The following is a 20933-nucleotide window of genomic DNA, read 5'->3' as shown; positions in this document are numbered from 1 at the left end:
TTGGGGAAGAGACTAAACTGACCAAATGCTACTTTAATATGAGGCTATGATCTCGCAACATATTTCGTAAATGGTTCAAATAGTACTTGTTTTATATAATGTATCATTGTAGATGCTGCTGAAGCAATAATGATTTAAACCACATGAACTTGCGACTAAATGTTGTTCACTAGCCCGATACTGGATTAACTTTAACTGAAGATTGGTTTACTAAGCCTTACACAAACCAAATGAAATTGCAGTAATGTTGTTCTTCTAGGCGATGCTGGATATAAAGAATTGAGTTACAAGCTTAAAACACTAAAATTGGGGCTTGGGGTTCTTCTATATTCGTATTCACAAAATCGACTTAACTGCAACATTTGACTTTTGTTTTCACTATGCCATTATCGCATGACAATATTACTTATTTACTAGCCCATTATTGAATATCACCAGCTATGGGATCAGTGGGGCTACCATAACCTAGAAGCTCCGTGCTGTTTGGTGGAATGCCATGCTTTCCTTAGAATGGATATATTTGTGTTTCAACTGTATTACAGCATATGTCTTAACAACCTCTGTGAAATACGAAATAAATTGCTTTTGTTATATAAATCGATGAGCATGATGACGAAATGGATGTTGGGGAAGAGGCTCAACCAAATGTACATTGAGAAATGATCTCGCAACATATTTATATATATATATATATATACTTTTTATATAATATATTGTAGATGCTAGGGATCAATGATTTAAAAAATATACTATACGACTAAACATACACTAGCCCTATTTTACTTTAACTTTATACAATTTACTATATAATAATAATAATAATAATAATCAGATAGGTCACCTAAAGTGGGAGTAACAGCTTAAAACACTAACATTGGGGCTTGGGGCAGAATATTCGTATTCACAAAATCGACTTAACTGCAACATTTGAGTTTTGTTTTCACTAGCCATTGGACATGACAATATTAGTTATTTACTAGCCCATTATTTAATATCACCAGCTATGGGAGTGGGGCTACCATAATCTAGAAGCTCCGTGCTGGTTGGTGGGATGCCAGCTTTCCTTTGAATGATATATTTGTGTTTCAACTATTACATTATGTCAACAAAAAATAAAATAAATCTTTGTTATATATATATATATATATATATATATTTTTTTTTTTGTTTGAAATGTACAGTAACCGTGTACATTGAAACTGAGCATGTCCACTGCTTGTTCAAAGTATCAATCAAGTCATGTGTTATCAAACGTGGACGTCATTGCTAAAACTATCAACAATTCACGGTTCCAAATAAAATATATAGGACACAATATTGATGTGTGGTCATTAATAAAAGGAAGGAAATATACTTGCAGCCAATCCTTTGTGAGGGATAATACACGTGTTACCATACAAGTTATATCACAATATGATCCACCCGTGTCGCCATAAGAAACATTTCACTGTCTGCTAGCTGGTCGAGTAATGTGGCGTACTATAATTTTGAGATGTAAGCAGCTGTCCATTGGGTATCACACGATGTGGACGACATATTCCCCTGAAGTGCATGCTGAGCATTCTTTCTTCCAATTATCATTTACATCATTCGGTACTGATGATCTTGTTATTCACGTTTCTGTCCCTCTCAGTTGATAAAGGAATTTTCAAACGCGTATTTCTGGGCTTCGTTTTTGATGACCTATTTTCTCTAACATGTTGCTTATTTTATGTTTTACAGACTACTTTCTTATCTTCTGTCCTTTCTTCAATTAGTTTGTCAATTACTATATCGCCGTTAATATTATCTATGTTCGCAGATCCACTAGGTTCATCATTACCAGTCTTGGTGGCTTCTACAAGCCCTCACCCCACCCTACTCTCTCTCTCTATCTCTCTCCTCTACTCTCGGCCACCTCTCTATCTCTCTCTCCACTCTCTGTCTCTCTCTCTCTCTCTCTCTGTTTATGCACTCCACGTAGGTTCGATATATATATATATATATATATATATATATATATATATATATATATATATATATATACACCTGGAAAAAAGTATCGCAACACCCAAAACAATCAGGCCTCATATCAAAATTTCTAAATATTTTAAAAGTCTGTTTGTGGGGTCCACAATCATGACCCTTTTGCTACACCATATATTGAGATACGGTCTGCACGTGCTACCGCATGCGGATAGTGAAACGTGCATTACGGGTACCCCGCACTGGGCAAAACACGTGTTTCAAGCCACCGTTCTTACTGTTAGAAAACTGAGAAGATTTTGTGAATTAATTGACGTTATTAGAATATGGGGCCATCCCAACTGTCAGATGCTGTCAGATGGCAGGTTATCGGCATGCGGAATGCGGGTATGTCCCTGAGAGCCATCGCAAGAAATGTTGGCCATCATGCATCCACCATCAGCCGATTGGTCCGGAAACATCAACAAACCAATGACGTTAAGGACCGTAATCGTTCCGGACGACCACGTGTGACGTCATACGGAAATACATTTCTGAGACTCACCAGGATTCATCCGTTCATGAGAAGTGGCGTGTTGAAACGAGAATGGCTGTCAAATCGTTGTCTTTCAGACAGAATGGTGCGGAATCGACTCAAGACAGCTGGGTATAGAGCCAGACGACCCGTCCGACGTCCGTTGTTAACCCGTGCTCACATTGCCGCACGGCTGGCCTGGTGTCAACAGCGACGTCCATGGAATTTAGCATCATGGCGGAGAATACACTGGACGGACGAGAGTCGATTTCTGTTGTTCATGACTGACGGTAGAGCCCGTGTCTGGCGCCAGAGAGGTACAGCTTATGCCCAAAGGCACATCTTGCAGCAGGTTCCGTTTGGCGGAGGGTCCATAATGGTGTGGGGTTGCATCACACGATTGCAAACTCGACCTTGTAACTGTCAGGCACAATCTAAACGGACAACGCTGTTGACATCTTGGACACGGTTGTTGTGCCACACTTTGATAATCATCCTTTGAACACAAGGCCAATTTTCATGGATGACAATGCTAGGCCGCATCGTGCACGTGTCGTCACTGACTTCCTACACCAGGAGGCAGTCACAACGCTACCCTGGCCTGCCAGGAGTCCAGATTTAAACCCCATAGAGATGATCTGGGACATCATGGGTCGCAGGGTACCAGAGAGGGAGCCTCCAGTACAGAATCTGGCGGAATTGGAACAGACTCTGCACCAGGAATGGAACAGAATACCTCAGCGTCAGATGCAACGTCTCGTACAGTCGATGAGGAGGAGGGTACGTGAAGTTATCGCCGTCGGAGGAGGTTACACCCGTTACTGAGGGTCTGGGAAGTCGATTTTGATGAGGGTTCTGGATTTTATTCTGACTCCACAGGATCTTGATAGAATGTTATGGTTGTGTACTTGGGTCATTTGTTGAGGACTGGAGGACAAAATATTGACAGTGACTGCACTTGCGAACTTCACACAACAAAACTTAACAGCACCTCATTTTTTGTAGGTTTTTCATCTTTTTGGGTTGTCAGAATAAAATGCGTGTTTTTGTTTAGTATGTTGTTGAATTTGTAATTTAATTCTTCCCTGAGGTGTATTTCATCCAAAAAGTACACTGACATGACGTTTTTATTTGCATTTCGCATATGATTGACGATAGCATTTGGCTATTATCGAAAAGTTCGGGGTGTTGCGATACTTTTTTCCAGGTAGTTACACAATTAGGTCTGTTCACAGAGGGAATACTACACGGACCACTTGGTATAGAATTTATTAAGATTGTTCTTCCTAAGATAAATACATTTAACGACTCAATGGGTAGGTGTAAGACTACACAACACAAAGATAAAGCGAGAAAGTAACCCATCTACCGCAAAAACAAAAACAAACCAACCGCCACAACGAAAACAAACGCCGACATAATTTCAAACAATAGAAAACCTCAACAAAGCACCACGCTTACCGCAGCAATCCAGCCTGTTGGTGATAAACAGGTGCGTGATCACGTGGACGGCTTGTAAGTCAACAGACCACCAATGAGGTCCAATCCCGTTTTTTGTCGATGTGCAGGAATTGCCGTAAAAGTCCCCATCTGTGTTGCCATCAACCGCTCTTCTTGCGTCACCAGAATACCCGGTAGAACTCTGGGTAGCAGACTTGTTAAGGGCCAAGCCACACGTGTCCACTAATAATTATATATAAAAGAGAACAAAAACGAATTAAGTCAACTGTCCTGTGTTTGCGTCTGTTCCATTGTAAGATGTTTGCGACTAAAAGCCCATATAGACTGGATGCTTGTATTCCATTGTAAGATGTTTGCGACTAAAGGCCAATATAGACTGGATGCTTCTATTCCATTGTAAGATGTTTGCGACTAAAGGCCCATATAGACTGGATGCTTCTATTCCATTGTAAGATGTTTGCAACTAAAGGCCCATATAGATTGGATGCTTATATTCCATTGTAAGATGTTTGCTACTAAAGGCCCATATAGATTGGATGTGGTGCGTGCGTGCGTGCGGTCCGAGTGTTACGTCTGATACGTCGGCTTTTGCGTTTGCTTCATATCACGTTTATTTCAGTGCTGCAGATATTTTAGCTTTTGTTTGCGTTTTTTTTATTCATTGGCAAGATATGATGACTGGATAAATCTTTATAGTATATTTTCTGTCACTGACCAAAAATATGGGTCACGTGACATAAGCCCGACTCTACTCGAGTATTTCAGACTAGATTTTCAATAAATAAACTTTTTAAATCATTTGTTTTGGTACAGTAAATACAACTAACTTTTAATTTTGCGATAATAATACAAAACTTGTGTATTTAATTATCAATTAGTTTAGAAACGTTGTTTTAAATGTGACAGAATGTAGCTAGCGTCTTAGAAAGAATGACGTCATGTATCTTGTATGGCGTCATACGACAAACGCCTTGCTATAGTCCGTCCCACAGGGATCGCATTTTTTTAATACTACGTAATTTACTACAAATTATTTATTTCCAAGCCTATTGATTTGTAAATGGCACACACCGATTCTATTTCTTTGTTATTTCCAAAACACTTTTCTTCATACGTCAAACCAAATTGAAATTATTTACCAAAAAAACAAAAACAAAAAAGACTTTAATAGAACGATGGGACGGATACTCGATTTGCGTACATAAAAATGGAATAAATAATTAGTTTTCGACTATTCATGTAGGATTGCATGATAAAGGAAATAACTGGTTACTGTCTTAAGATATCGGCTTTATCCTGTACAATGCAGCGACGCTTAGCCATTCTAACATTCGTAGGATAAAGCCGATCCAATACCTACCAGCCTTATGCCTTAACTACAACACCGCCATGGCCGGTGATGAATGAATGATTCCCAAACAATGACCCGATTCAAACCATTCCTTACCTTTTTCACACACTCCTGTACTCCACGTTCCATGGTTGGAACACGTGATGCTTCCGTTACCCAGGTCCGTGTAACCATGGTAACAGGTGTAGTGTCTGGTGACCCCCGTCAGACAGTCTGTTCTCTGTTTTACCAAGCCGTTCTTGACAGTTGGAACTTCCAGGCAGGCGTTGATGTCTTAATAATACGACAAAGAGAAAAAACAACAACAAAAAACATCCCAAATAATTTAACAGATATAAGTAAGTGGTTAGAATAAGTGTGCACTGTACACGGACGCGACGTTATTTTTTATTTTATTATTGTTGTTTTTTTGTTTTTATGGGGGAGGGTGTTTTGGGTGTGTAGTTTACTTTTCCAATAAAAAAAAAATAAAAAACCCAAACAAGATTCCCACTTACCAATGACACAAAATGGCTTCCCAGTTCTCGAGCTGACGTCACAGTGACTACAAACAGAACATCTGGATATTTTACACGAACAGGAAAATCCAGTGCACGGGTCACTGACCTATGTAAAATCAGATTGAGTGCTTTAGTTCATCATGTTTTACATCGAGCAGAATATTTATCAAAAGACAGAACGTATAAGTATATATTAACCTACATACACACACGCGCGCAAGCATACACACACAAAGACACATAGAATCGTATGTACAACACACATATACACAAGGGGGGAAATGTGTCCCCTACACTTTGTAGCAGCGGCGATGGTTTATATATATATATATATATATATATATATATATATATATATATATATATATATATATATAAAAGGAAATATATATATATATATATAATTATTGAAAACGATCAATTGGATTTATAAAAGGAAGTTACGTAGGCGAAAATATATGTTTAATACATGACATTATGCAATATACCGAAACACAAATATACCAGGTCAACTACTATTAGTAGACTTTGAAAAAGCTGTTGATTCTCTATCATGGTCTTGCATTCAAAAAGCTTTAGATATTTTGTTAGATTTTAAGACTTCTATTAACAATTGGATAAAAACATTTTATAAAAATTCTTTCTCAGCAGTAATACAAAATGGACACTTATCACAATTTTAAAAAAAAAAGAAAAAAAAAAGAGGTTGTAGGCAAGGCGACCCATTATCTCCTTACATATTATACCTAAAATAACAAATTTGTTAATTTCGTTGCCATACCCGTCAGAACAGTTAGAGTTAGTGAAAAAGTTAAAAAAGCGATTTTACAAATTCATTTCGCAACATAAACCTGTTATAATCCAGGACCATAAAAACGGGGGGGGGGGGGGGGGGGGGGGGGGGGGGGGTGGGGGGTGGAGGGGTTAAAATGATTAAATTATCTACGTATATAACATCGTTGAAGTCAACGTGGATAAGAAGGTTACTTTTAAACAACACAAAACTGACATGTCTTTTCTCGTTAATTACAGGTACATTGATCAAAGAACTTATTATATATGGCGATCATTGTATTAATTTAAAAATTAAAAATATGACTAACCCTTTTTGGGAAGATGTTTTTGAAAATGAAAACGACATAGCTGGTATAAACATTTGGTTGAACAGCAAAATATAAAAAAATAAGAAGCTTATTTTTAATTAAAAATATCAAGAAAAGTGAGGGTTTTTTTTTTTATTAGTTAATACTGATGGAGGATTTCTAAATTTATGCGATTTTATAGTAAAATGTAATGTAAAAACTAATTTTCTAGAGTATGCTTCTTTAATTAATGCAGTGAAATGTTACATAGGGATATATGGAAAACATAATGATGAAATAAACAAGTCAATTACAAAGGAAAACCTAGTTTATCCCCATAATCTAAAATAACTTCTTAAAGACAAAACTGGATGTAGAGAAATACATACATTATAATGCTACACAAAAACCATTCCATAGTTTAATTAAGATATAAAAATAAAGGTTTTTGTTATTCACCAGCAGAAGCAGAATGGAATATATTTTACAATATACCTTTTAAGTGCTTTAGAGATACAACTTTACGTTGGTTACAATATACAATTCTACACAGATTTCTCGCTACTAACACATTTCTATATACAATTCATTATATTAATTCAAATAAATGTACTTTTTGTAATCGTATGCCAGAGACAATTGAACATTTAGTTTATGATTGTTGTTGTGTTAAAGAATTTTGGAAAGATATTACAACCTGGATATTCAATATTATAGGAGAGTGCATAATTATAGATAAACATACTGCCATTTTAGGTCTGCTTAAGAAAACAAATACATATGCAATAAATTGGTTAACTATTAACATAAAATATTATATTTATTCCACGAAAATACAAAAACAAAAATGAAACTTGTCTGCCTTAAAAACTGTAATTAAAGAAAGGTTGGAAACTGAAAAATGTATCTTATATGCAAATGGTAATTATGAAGATTTCAATACAAAATGGGAGCAGTGGTATAATTTATTTCAAACGTCATAAAAGCTTATTAAATTTATAAAATATTTAGATATTTTTATTTCTAAAATACCTTCTTCGCACGTTGTACTAGTTCATACACCTTTTCATAATATATTTTTTATCAATATTAATTCCGTACATAACATCTTTTCCTTTTTGTTTGTTTTTTTCCCCCTTTTTTGGCCCCAATGATAATATTAAAAAAAAATATCAACAACAAGAAACAAACAAAACAAAAAACAAACAAAATATCAACAACAATATACATAAAGAGTGTGGATTATATCTATTCGTGTGAATATAGTTTGCCATTTATATGTATGTATACCATATGTAATATAAACCCTGACACTTCCATTTTATATTCTGGGGACAATAATATATAGAGGATACTCCCCGAGTGTCTTGTGATATCATAATTAATTAGCATGAGTTGATAAAAGTATGAAATCCGAGGCTTGCCGAGGATTTTATACTTTTATCAACGAGTGCTGACAAATTATGATATCACAAGACACGAGGTGGGTATTCTTTTTATCATCCATTATCATTCTTTTCATTTGCGACAGTTGCAAACAATATCAGTAATGTGGATTGAACGCGATATCTCCTATAAAAGCCTTAAATGGATGATATATATATATATATATTTATCATATAATATCTTACATTTTCAGTGCAATCAAAGTATGTGATATTTTTCAGATCACATACTTTAACAATTTGATAACTTTGCAAATTAGATGTAAATTAATGGAGGTCACGGCACTAGGTTTATTGACATTTAAGCAAACGCACAGGGGAGACACTCCATAATTGACGCATGCATTCATAGTCATCAAATAAAAACATTTCAATGGCAATTTGACACTGAAAGCTGTCCAGCGTTCAGAAAACAAAAACCGTTAGGCATACCTTTATTTTGATGTAAGGACATCCAAAATGACGTCATTCGAGTTTGACGTCATTTCCATTCAAAAATACACCGCGCCACATATTCTTACGTCATTTGAATATCTAGTAATATATGATATTGACGATACCGAAAAACACTCTGGTAATAACCTCTATATGTATATATATAGAAAAGTTGTTAGACTGAAGTGTATCATATGAATAAATAAAAAGATAGAATTTCACAACGTGTTAATGGAATAAGCGCCTTTCGCCAGTAACGGGTTCATCAGTTCCATATACATGACGTCATCTACAGCGGGAGGTAAGTTCGATGACGTCACGACAATTCTAAGAATAAAACATGCATACCACGAACAAATTGCATATTTGACATTAAACGAGATAATAATTATAATTATAGTGACGGTATATAACAGTCATATTAACATTGCTATTGTTACATTGTAATACATGTAAACAAGCATATGTTCTAACAGTAGATACATTGTACAACACAGTTTCAAACTATGTTGGAGTGTAGTGACCACAGTATGGGTTAGCGTATGTTAAGTTTTGGTTTGAAAATGCGAATAAAATGGGCTTCCTTTTGGTGTCGATAATGTTTGTCATCTATCATAACTTTATAAAATGGGAATATAATAAATTTGCCGTTCCCACAGCTTTTGATGTGATGACTTACCCACAAAATACTGGTTGAAGAGTCCCTAATGTGCTGTTTATGCACGGTGACCCTGTATCCAAGTTCCATACCGGTCTCTCCAATATAATTTTCTTTGCAACCTGTACATATTATAGCGTAAATAACATTTTTTGTCTTACAATTCATGTTGGTATGTACATAGAATAATTTGCCATCTGCAAACTGAAATGTATTACCTTCAACTAATATGTCACATGTGCCGCATCTTTTATCTCCGCATTTGCTAACAGACTTACACGAGTTAGATGTAAATATAGAAGGACATAGTATTTGTTTAAGATTCTTAAGCTGTCGAGTGCTGTTAATAATATTTCTTTTAGATAAGGAAGCTTTTATTTTAGAACTTTTCAGTAATATAGGTAGATGGTTCTGGACAATAGGCATTATTTTAGTATTGTTCGGATTATATGTATGTGTGTGTGTGTGTGTGTGTGTGTGTGTGTGTGTGTGTGTGTGTGTGTGTGTGTGTGTGTGTGTGTGTGTGTGTGTGTGTGTGTGTGTGTGTCAGGGTTGAAAATTAACATGAACACCATGATCACCAGTAGGGCCAATTGAAGAAAAATCTCGCTGGCCCTTCTCAAATTCAACTAGCCATCCAATCATCTCATTGAAATTTAACTGCACAGCCAAAATCAAAACTCGAATGTTCTTTGTTGAATAATAACCATGTGTAAGTAATCCGTTTGCGTCAAAAGGAAACTGACGAATTTGCATGCAACTCCATAATGAATAAAGTTAAAATTCATATAAAAAACAATCTATTACGTTTTAAACCTATACTAACTCACATAACATATTTGGAAAAAGAAATCCAGTATATATATATATATATATATATATATATATATATATATATTACCATTAAATTATATAGATTAAATCTCAGTTATAATACAGGGGTCAAGACAAAATGCAAGAATGACCAAGGTTTGCTCCATGACATGCATTGTCTCAGAAATAATGCAGTACAAAGAGACTAAAAGTAGAACTGCTCGTGTTTCAGTAAACTAGTCTGGGTGGCAGTCCTCTCCGTGGTGATACAAGAAAGATGAAATCGCCAGTAAAGGATTTCCTCAGAAGTGGCTGTCCTCTATATACGAGGCACTGGATTCAGATATTATAAATGCTACAGTAGTAGGCTACTAGTAAAATAAATATGAAAATAAAAATAAATATGTCAACCCCTACCCCCAAAAACTAAACAAAAAAGAACAACAAAAAAACCCTCAACAACAAAAAAAAAACCCTCAACATTGTACCAATGCTATAAAGCATAAAAATGTACTTATTGTTTATTAGAGTATTTCGACGGTTATACTACAGACATATCTTAATGGGACTGACCCTAATTTCACCTCTTGAAAATGCACTATGTTTAATTAATCTACACACCTATAACACATTTGTATAAAGTTACAATTTAGTGAAACTTGATTCTGTGACTTGGAAATGGTGAAATAACCTCTAAAAATAGACTAAAACTCAACTCCATAACTGTTACTTTTCATACGCACGTACGTTTTTAAAAATATGAGAAGTGCATTTCGTGATATTAAAAACATCAGGTTGACCAAAAACACTTCGAATGCACGGAAATTGATAATCAAAACAATAACATAAAGTAAAGTATGATTTCAGTTGTCAAAAAAGGCTCTAACAGTCAAAATATGTCTTAGTGTTTAAAAACTAGGGCATGTCTCTTTAATATGGCATGTAAAACATTTTCTTTTCGATTTCCGCATGAGAGGAATGAGGGCACGGTGTAAACATCCGGTGCTACTGCTTTTTTTGTTGTTGTTAAAGAGGACATTCGTTTTTAGCTTTCATGCTATTGCAATGATCAATTCTTGCATATATAGAGAATACTCCCCGAGTGTCTTGTGATATCATAATGTATCAGTACGAGTTGATAAAAGTATAAAATCGGAGGCTTGCCGAGTGCTGATAAATAGAGGATACTCCCCGAGTGTGTTGTGATATCATAATTTATCAGCACGAGTTGATAAAAGTATACAAACTGAGGCTTTTTTATTTTAATGGAGACAAACAACACACGAACTGTTGACATTATTTCGCAGAAAAAAAGAAGATAGTTCAACAATAGTGAACTCCATGACACTACTGTCAGTCAACGAGAACAAAACAGAACAAAAACACCGTTTGCAATGTTCAGGAACATACGATAAAATTGACGGAGAATATAACAGTTGTTGTTCGTTGGAAAACTACGTGTCAGAACTATTTTAATCACTGTCGCTGTCTAAGACAGCAGGTCTGCGACGAGCTGTGGTATGAAAATGGTTGTGAACTGTTACATTGAAAGTTCCACCAGAAATATTGCTGGAGCCAAAAACTGATTCAAAGCGAGTGTCAGTTGTCGACATGGAGAAATTATTTGCCGTTTGGTGCAAGAACCGAGTTGGTCAGCGTCATACAATTTGTCGACTTCGGAAACCGATATCGTCTGCGATCGGTTTGGTAAATTTCCTTTCCCTTTTTGTTTTAGCTCCCTTTGTTTTGCTGTCAGTACTTGTCGGGCTTTGCTAAATTCAATTCTACGGTTCAGTGAATATCCGTAATTGTGTCTTAGCAGGTGTCTATCTATGGAAATGAAAAAAGAACGTATTGAATTCGGTTCGAATTCATCTTCGTTCTTTTTGCTATTGACCAGAATGAATTTACACACCAAAATACTTTTATAGCTCTTTAGGTGAGATATTTTATATATTTCTGGTTTCATTTTACGTTTGCAGGTATTCTTGAAATGTTTTTATGTCTCCTAACTTCTTTCTCATTGTATTTTTGTTTTGTTGTTCATCAATTGTTCTTTCAATATCATTGTAGTCAAGTCAACAAACCTTCCACTTGTTGGTGACATCTGATGAGTGCCGGCTGTCAGTGACTGTGGAGGCTGCACTAGCCTTTATATGTGGCTTTACACATGAAAGATGTGATCAGTTCCATCAGGTTGTACAGTGTACACTCCATTATCTGTACAATTTAAAACAGTTGCAAACCCTGATCTGTCAGTGACTGTGGAGGCTGCACTAGCCTTTATCTGTGGCTTTGCACATGGAAGATGTGGTCAGTTCCATCAGGTTGTACAGTGCACACTCTGTCATGACTTGGATCTGTACAATTGTAAAACAAGTTGGTCAAACCCTGATCTGTCACAGTGCACACTCCATTACATTATCAAACCCTGATCTGTCAATGTTTACATTATCACCTGCTTGAAATACCTGAATGGCAGCCATTTTTAGGTGAGATGAAAGCCTCGGATTTCATACTTTTATCAACTCGTGCTGATAAATTATGATATCACAAGACATGAGGGGAGTATGATCTATTAAAATTTGACCAATCAAGATTATAAGAAGCGATATCTGCCAGGAGAATATCGCAGAAGATATCGCCAATTATAGTGCCAGTGATATGTCCTGCAAAAGACTTTAATGGATGATATATATATATATATATATATATATATATATATATATATATCGAGAGAGAGGTTTCCAGAGAGAGAGAGAGAGAGAGAGAGAGAGAGAGAGGTTTCCAGCAAAAAATAATAGACATATCGGCTTCGTTTTTGAGATAATAATGTTGTTATTTTTCCCTGTCCCGACTTACGACTGATGCGTGTTGCAAGAGTGCTCAGACTAGCAACCGGACAGTCATAGACGTCATGTGGTCAGCAATATGGCCAGCTGCGTCGTGACGCTTGATACTCTGAGCCTGGCATAATATATTAACACCCTCTTTTGCCCCGGTTTTGACGACTCTGTTTTACATTAATGATAAATATCTCACCTTATGATTGCTGTCACCAGAAATGGTTCCTGAGAGAACTGCCATGTATTGTGCTGCTGTCTGCACATCTACGTCATTCAAGTGACACTGGAGCATGCGTGGATCAAACATAAATGACCTGCATCGTTGATGATGTCTGCACTCTGCTTTACAGGCCGCAAGTGAAGAATATTCCAATCGTAAATAGTCGTGCTTTGTCAAACCTAGGTCGGCCTGCTGAGAAGAGCAGCACATACCAGTTAGATAGACAAGTAACGTTAGATCCCTCACCAAACACATTTCAGATTTTAGACTCTTAACTAATCTGTTTTTAAGGATATTTCCCTGTTTTACAGGTTTGTAAATTTACCACACTTTAGTGTCCATGTTCATGGGTTGAAATTCGAATGTGCGATTTTAAAATCATCCCCAATGTCCTTGCAATTGTTGCGGGATGTAGACAAGTGGTAAAGCGCTCGGTTGATGCACGGTCTGTCTATGGTCGATACTTGTCGATGGACCCTTCGTGAAATTTCTCGTTCTAGTCAGTGCACCACGACTGGTATATCAAACGACGTAGAATGTGCTATCCTCTCTATGAGATGGTGTATTTTAAATATCCCTTGCTACTGATGGAAACAATGTAACGGGTGTCCTTTTCTAAAACTGTGTGTGAAAATTTACCAACTTTAACTTTAACCATCCATTTGCACAGGTGATAATCGCCTTGACGTTTGCACACACATCTATGTGATGTCAATTCAATTAGTTTTAACTAAAATATCCCTGCTTTAAATATATGTAAACCCCAGAGTATATGACTTCACAGAATCTATCGATTTATACAAGTGTTTTTTTTTTTACCCGATTATATTCAAGCATATCTAATTAGCAGCACATTGTGTTGTAGGTTAGCTTGCGTTAACACCTCCTTAGTTACAAATACAAATGTTAATGACGAAGAATTGTTCTTCGTCAAATATTCACGACGGCTCGACTAGGCGTCTCTGGGGTCAGTCTCAGAGTCACTGGGGTCATTCCGTCACATTGTACATGATACACTGTTAGTTTCCGTGAATAAACAATGAAGGAAGGAAATGTTTTATTTAACGACGCACTTAGCACATTTTATTTAGGCTATATAGCGTCAGACATATGTTTATGGACCACAAAGCTATTGAGAGAGAAACCTGCTGTCGCCACTTCATGGGATCCTCTTTCCGATTAGCAGCAAGGGATCTTTTATATGAACTACCCCACATACCACGGCCTCTGTTACACAAGTTGTGGCGCACTGGCTGGATATAGAAATAGCCCAATGGTCCCCCAGCGACGGGAATCGATCCTAGATCGATCGCTTATCACTCGAGCGCTGTATCACTGAGCTATGTCCCGGCCCCTGGATAAACAATGGGTTTCAGTGTTAAGAAACGTCGTTTGTTGTTGTTGTTTTTTACAGAACGTTGATTTATTAAACATCGCCTATTAAGTGCCAAACATTTGGTAATCCTGACAAGTCTTAGACGAAACACGCTGCATTTATTTTCCATTAGTATTTAGCAGGAACGTGGTGCTATTTAGTGTACGTTTAACGATTGGCTTCCATTAAAGGGACAGTCCTGAGTTTGCAGCCATTGTAAGATGTTTGCGATAACAGAGCCTTGTTGGTCACTACTATTTCATACTAAATACATTTTTCTTGTTTAGAATACCAGTGTCTGTATATCCAATGTGTTTACTGTCGTATACTAATGTTTGTAGCACTCAGTTTTGAATTTAATTCGTGATATATATATTTTTCGTACGCACGAAATTATTGGGAGGAAAATTCCGGTTTGGGCTACCACAAGTATTACGACCACAACAAACACCTTGTAAACAGACACTGAGGCATTGTGGCTACGAAAACCCAACAAAGTCTTCGACCCAAACACGTCAGTCAAGTGCTCTACCAACAGAGCTAGAATCTTCCACCTTCTGTTTTATAATACATGTCAGTCGAGTGCTCTACCAACAGAGCTAGAACCTTCCACCTTCTGTTTTATAATACATGTCAGTCGAGTGCTCTACCAACAGAGCTAGAACCTTCCACCTTCTGTTTTATAATACATGTCAGTCGAGTGCTCTACCAACAGAGCTAGAACCTTCCACCTTCTGTTTTATAATACATGTCAGTCGAGTGCTCTACCAACAGAGCTAGAACCTTCCACCTTCTGTTTTATAATACATGTCAGTCGAGTGCTCTACCAACAGAGCTAGAACCTTCCACCTTCTGTTTTATAATACATGTCAGTCGAGTGCTCTACCAACAGAGCTAGAACCTTCCACCTTCTGTTTTATAATATATGTCAGTCGAGTGCTCTACCAACAGAGCTAGAACCTTCCACCTTCAGTTTTATAATATATGTCAGTCGAGTGCTCTACCAACAGAGCTAGAACCTTCCACCTTCAGTTTTATAATATATGTTAGTCGAGTGCTCTACCAACAGAGCTAGAACCTTCCACCTTCTATTTTATAATATACGTCAGTCGAGTGCTCTACCAACAGAGCTAGGACCTTCCTACTTCTGTTTTATAATACACGTCAGTCGAGAGCTCTACCAACAGAGTTAGAACTTTCCACCTTCTGTTTTATAATATGCACTTTGCCATGTAGAGGACAGCACATGCTACGATGTAAGTATTATTGTGTATTTCTTAAAGTGACATTTAGCCCACGATTTGCAGTCTATAGTTAGAACACGGTATCAAACAAAAACGTTTGTTTTGCTTCACGACACCACTAGAGCACATTGATTAAGTAATCATCGGCTATTGAATGTTAAAGATTTGGTAATTCTGACTTCTAGTCATCAGAAAAAAAACCGCATTTTTTTTCCTAATGCAGCAAGGGATCTTTTTATGCACTTTCCCACATACAGGAGAGTACATACCATTGCTTTTGTTCAGCTTAATGGATCTACCTATGTGATTCGATCCTGCGATGCAAGCACCTCGAGCGAGCACTCAACTGAATAATCGGCTATTGGATGTCAAACATTTGATGTTTATATTAGTAGAAACGGATCTTTTATATGCACCAATTCACAGAGGCCGTTGATATACCGTGCGCGTGCGTCTCTCTCTCTCTCTCTCTCTCTCTCTCTCTCTCTCTCTCTCTCTCTCTCTCTCTCTCTCTCTCTCTGTGTGTGTGTGTGTGTGTGTGTGTGTGTGTGTGTGTGTGTGTGTGTTAGTGCGTTAACCTGAATTCAGAGGGTGATCACCCCATCAACAAAACATTAATACAGTTTGCTCTGTCTGATCCCTTTTGAAAGCAGAATCTGCATGATGGTTTTTCAATCTGTATTTTTGTACTTCTTTTCTAATTTGTGATGATTTGCTTTTTGGTTTTATCATTGGAAGGTTGGAAGGGTAATCTGGTTTTCAATTCATTTGCTTTATTCTCAAAATTAAATTCACACATTAAATACAGAGTTTCCAGGAATACAAAACAACATTTTATTTCGTCGAAATATTTCTTCTTTGACTAAAAAAGTCCTGTAAATTATAACGCACGTACGACCACCACACAACCAAACACACAACATAACACAACATAATAGGATTTATTCATTCGGGAATAAATCTGGTTATTATAGCAACTGCCGTAGTATTGGTCTGATGTAACCAGTCGTTTAGAATGCAGTATAGTAGTTTTGTCAATTAATAAACCAGTCTTATCTTTCAACTATCTGGTTTGGAGAGACCAGTCTATCTTTTACGGAAACAAGCCAGCGAAGAAAGTCATCGGGGAATTGTTAAGAGACAGATAACTAATTTAATAATTTTTTTGCAGAGTTTTTATTGACACATTTATGCGAAAATAAATGATGTAATTATTATTAATCATGTTTTTGTATTAAATTAGGTTGGACGTTTCATTAATTTGAAGATTACAAAGGATTTGGAGCGAAACCTATACGTTAATGTATATTGATCAACATTAACTGATGTAATTAATAAAACAAACAAAACAATTTTAAATGATTTTTTTAGATTAAACTTAAGTTTAAACTTTATTGATAGATCAATTTGTCAGTTAATTGTGTAGTAAAATTATAAATATATATTAAAGAAGTATATTAACTTTACGTAAGTAAAGACAAACGTAACACATAGGCATGTTTTAATTAATTGTAAGTGGATGTTTATTTAGAATTTGGAAAAAACGGACAATAGCAAATGTTTCACAAATCATGCCGAAAGCATAGTAAAAAGATCCGGCAAGAAAGACAAAAACAAATCACCGGCCGAGAAAAAGCGACACGGCGGCAGCAGAGCCTGGTAAGGGGAGCATGGACATCACTTCGGAGGCACTGGTGATGCCGGATGTACAGGTGCCTTGAACCTTCGCCAGGTACGAGTACTGCTAGAGCTTATGTTAGTGTTCATGATACAATCGGAATGCATGTCTCTCAAGGGGTTCGGGAAAAAATTATTAATGGCCAGTACGTGGAAATTAGCTCTTTGTTAAACAATGGGGGGGGGGGGGGGGGGGGGGGGGGGGGGGGGGAGGGGGAGCAAATAGAAAAACAGATAATCCTAGTCAACGGGGAAGTAACAACAAGGGAGAAGAACCCGAATAAACTTGTGAGTATTGATCAATGGGTGAATGCATTCATTGTGTTTATGAGCATTTATGTCAATGCTCACCCAGAAAAAGTGCAGGAGATGCTGAAATACCCGCAGACTATTAAACTGACGGCGTCTCCAGTATCGGAGCTTGGGTGGAGTGTATACGACGAGCAATGTCTAAAAAAAGGCATTGCACCCAACAAGCTCATGGGGGGATGTGGACACTGAGTTGTGGCTATTGTGCATGATGCCCATGCAGACCATGCCCATAGCACAAGTCAACAGGGAAAACTCGAGGAGTGGTAGGTGTTATGATTTTAATTACAAAGGGTCATGTAGTTGTAACCCCTGCCATTATATGCATGTTTGCACGAGATGTGGGGGTAACCATTCACAAACCTCATGCTATGTTGGGCTGCAACAAAGCAATTTTCACTAACCGATTGGGGTATATATAGGGTCGCCCTTTCAGGGCACCTCGCCCACCAGAAGGGGGCAATTCTTTTACCAAAGGAGCGGCCAAGGAAGAGGAAACACACATCAAAGGTTTATGGGATCTAGGGCATACCCCGGTGCAGGTCGATAAACTACTGGAGTACCTAAAAACATATCCAAGGCAGGATATCGCTGGGGAATTGGGTGTAGGGTTCCAGTTTGGTTTTAGATTACCATATGGGGGACCTAGGTTAAAGACTGACACACACAAAAAAATACTATCATCTGTACAATATAAAAAGGAGCTGGTCGAAACGTTAAACCGAGAAATAGAAGCAGGCAGGATAGTTGGACCTTTTCAAAACAGACCAATTTCAAATTTACGCATTTCGCCAATAGGGGTAGTTCCTAAACAACTTTCTTGACCCTTTGGAATGTTCGGTAAAATACACATCATTTGACGAAGTGGTGGAAATGATTGCAAAATTAGGTACAGGTACTAGGTTAGCAAAAATGGATATTAAGTCTGCTTTCCGCTTATTACCAATTTATCCTGGTGATTTTTATTTCTTAGGTTTTCAGTTTAATGGGAAATATTACATAGATAAATGCTTGCCCATGGGCTGTTCTATCTCCTGTTCATGGTTTGAAAAATTCTCAAATTTTTCGCAGTGGGCCATATAAGGAAAAAACAGGAAAATTAACTCTTGCACATTATCTTGATGATTTTATTTTTGTCGGGTCCTCTAATACAAATGATTGTGAAGTACTTATGGATGGATTTAACAGGATTTGTCAGGATTTAGGGATACCCATAGCGGGAGAAAAACCTGTCGGCCCAAGCACCTCATTAGTCGTTTTAGGTCTGGTTATCGATACACAACAAAGGGTGGTTATGATACCAATGGATAAGGTAAAAGAGTTGAAAGCATTGTTGTTGCTGTGCTTGGGGAAAAAGAAGGTTACATTAAAAGAAATACAAGCATTAGTAAGGGCATTAAACTTTTTCAGTCGGGCAGTGCCAAATGCGAGGGTATTTAACAGGCGATTTTATGACGCGACCTGTGGAGTTAGACAACCACACCACTTTATAAAAGTATCTGCTGGGATGCGAGAAGACATAGAAATGTGGCTAATTTTCCTGCAATCATTCAACGGGAAACATTACTTTCCCTGTACCCACTGGTCACATAGCAACGTTATGCAGCTGTTTACAGATAGTGCAGGTACCAGCGAGTTGGGTTGTGGGGCTTATTTTCATGGGTACTGGGTGTTTTTTCCCGAGCTTTCACATTGGAGTCGACTCCACATCATGAGAAAGGTTACATTTTTGGAGTTGGTACCTGTAGTCCTTGCTGTACAAATCTGGGGCAGTTTTTTCCTTAATAAAAAACTTATCATGCACATTGATAATGAAGCATTGGTCACAGTAATTAACAAACAGTTGTCCAAATCAGAAAATGTTATCACGCTCATTAGGGCTCTGGTACTAACGCTATTACAAATAATATTAGTTTTCGCGCACAACACCTGGCAGGGACGACAAATCAAATAGCTGATTCCATTTCTCGCAAACAGGGGTCAAGATTCCAGGATTTGGCTCCAGAGGCGGAAGTACCGACACAATTTGTGGAACTTCTATACAACATGAACTTGACAGACAGTTGACGGCATCTGTGGCGGACAGCACACACGCAACATATGATAGAGGATATAACTTATTTATATATTTGGCAGGTCCTCATTTAAATGCAAGGTTTCTGGCGTTAGCGATTTCATGCAACACTTTTTGGTAAGGAAATTGCTCGTGGGTTTCCAGAGGACCAAACCAACCAAAGACACGCGACTGCCAATTTCACTTCCCCTTTTGAAAAAAATAGTGGACATACTGCCCATTGTTTGTAGGGACACATATCAGACAAAGTTATATGCAGCAGCATTACGTTGGCCTTCTTTGGCCTTTTTAAGGGTAGGTGAAATTACAGCAGGTAGTGTGACAAATGCAGGCCATTCGCTAAACAAACAGGATGTACTAGTAGATAACAAAACACAAACTATTCACCTAAGCATACGTCATTCTAAGACTGACCAATGTGCCAAGGGAACAATGGTGGTGATACCGCAAAATAAAAGGGATATATCAGTATTGCAGTGCACAAAGGAATATTTAGCAGTGCGACCAGTAATTGAGGGTGCTTTCTTTTGTCATTTTGGGGGGAAATCTCTCACCCGTTACCGATTTACAGCTGTACTGAAGAAGTCTTTGGAACACCTAGGCTTAAAATGGCTTCAATTCAAATCCCATTATTTCCGAATAGGGGCTGCAACAACGGCGGCGATTCAGGGTTTATCAGAGGAGGAAGTTCAGGTGGAAGGGAGGTGGAAGTCCTCCTCATTTAAATCTTTCATAAGAATTCCCAGTCTACCTGTGTAGAACGCTATTATAAGATATTAAATTTAATTAATGTGATTATCAACGTTTCAGATAAATGCTTCATTTGGTGCGTCGGCTCCTCTCTGGTACGAAGAGCTTTGTCAGCGCAAAGCAACGCCCAGGCGGCATGAATCTAGGCCTAGCTAGGATAGGTGTGTGTGTGTGAAGACTTTCCCATGCTCTTATACCACTAAGGCTTCGAGCA

At 37.4% G+C, this 20933-nt stretch overlaps 1 protein-coding gene across 1 annotated transcript in view; it reads right to left on the bottom strand.

The window, feature by feature from the left end:
- LOC121373180 overlaps positions 1-13971 on the bottom strand; it is a 42156-nt gene extending 28185 nt beyond the window's left edge. The window contains exons 1-4 of the mRNA XM_041499637.1: positions 13267-13971; positions 5789-5897; positions 5388-5564; positions 3941-4162 (exon numbers count right to left, since the gene is read on the bottom strand). Of these exons, the coding sequence (XP_041355571.1) occupies positions 3941-4162; positions 5388-5564; positions 5789-5897; positions 13267-13545 (787 nt within the window). The 5' untranslated portion in view covers positions 13546-13971. The remainder of the gene's footprint in view (positions 1-3940; positions 4163-5387; positions 5565-5788; positions 5898-13266) is intronic.
- Between the last annotated feature and the right edge of the window lie 6962 nt (positions 13972-20933).

This window comes from Gigantopelta aegis, chromosome 5 (genome assembly GCF_016097555.1).
Source record: "Gigantopelta aegis isolate Gae_Host chromosome 5, Gae_host_genome, whole genome shotgun sequence".
In the NCBI taxonomy this organism is placed as follows: domain Eukaryota; kingdom Metazoa; phylum Mollusca; class Gastropoda; order Neomphalida; family Peltospiridae; genus Gigantopelta; species Gigantopelta aegis.
Note: the sequence above shows the minus strand (reverse complement) of the source record. Positions and strands in the feature narration are given on the sequence as shown.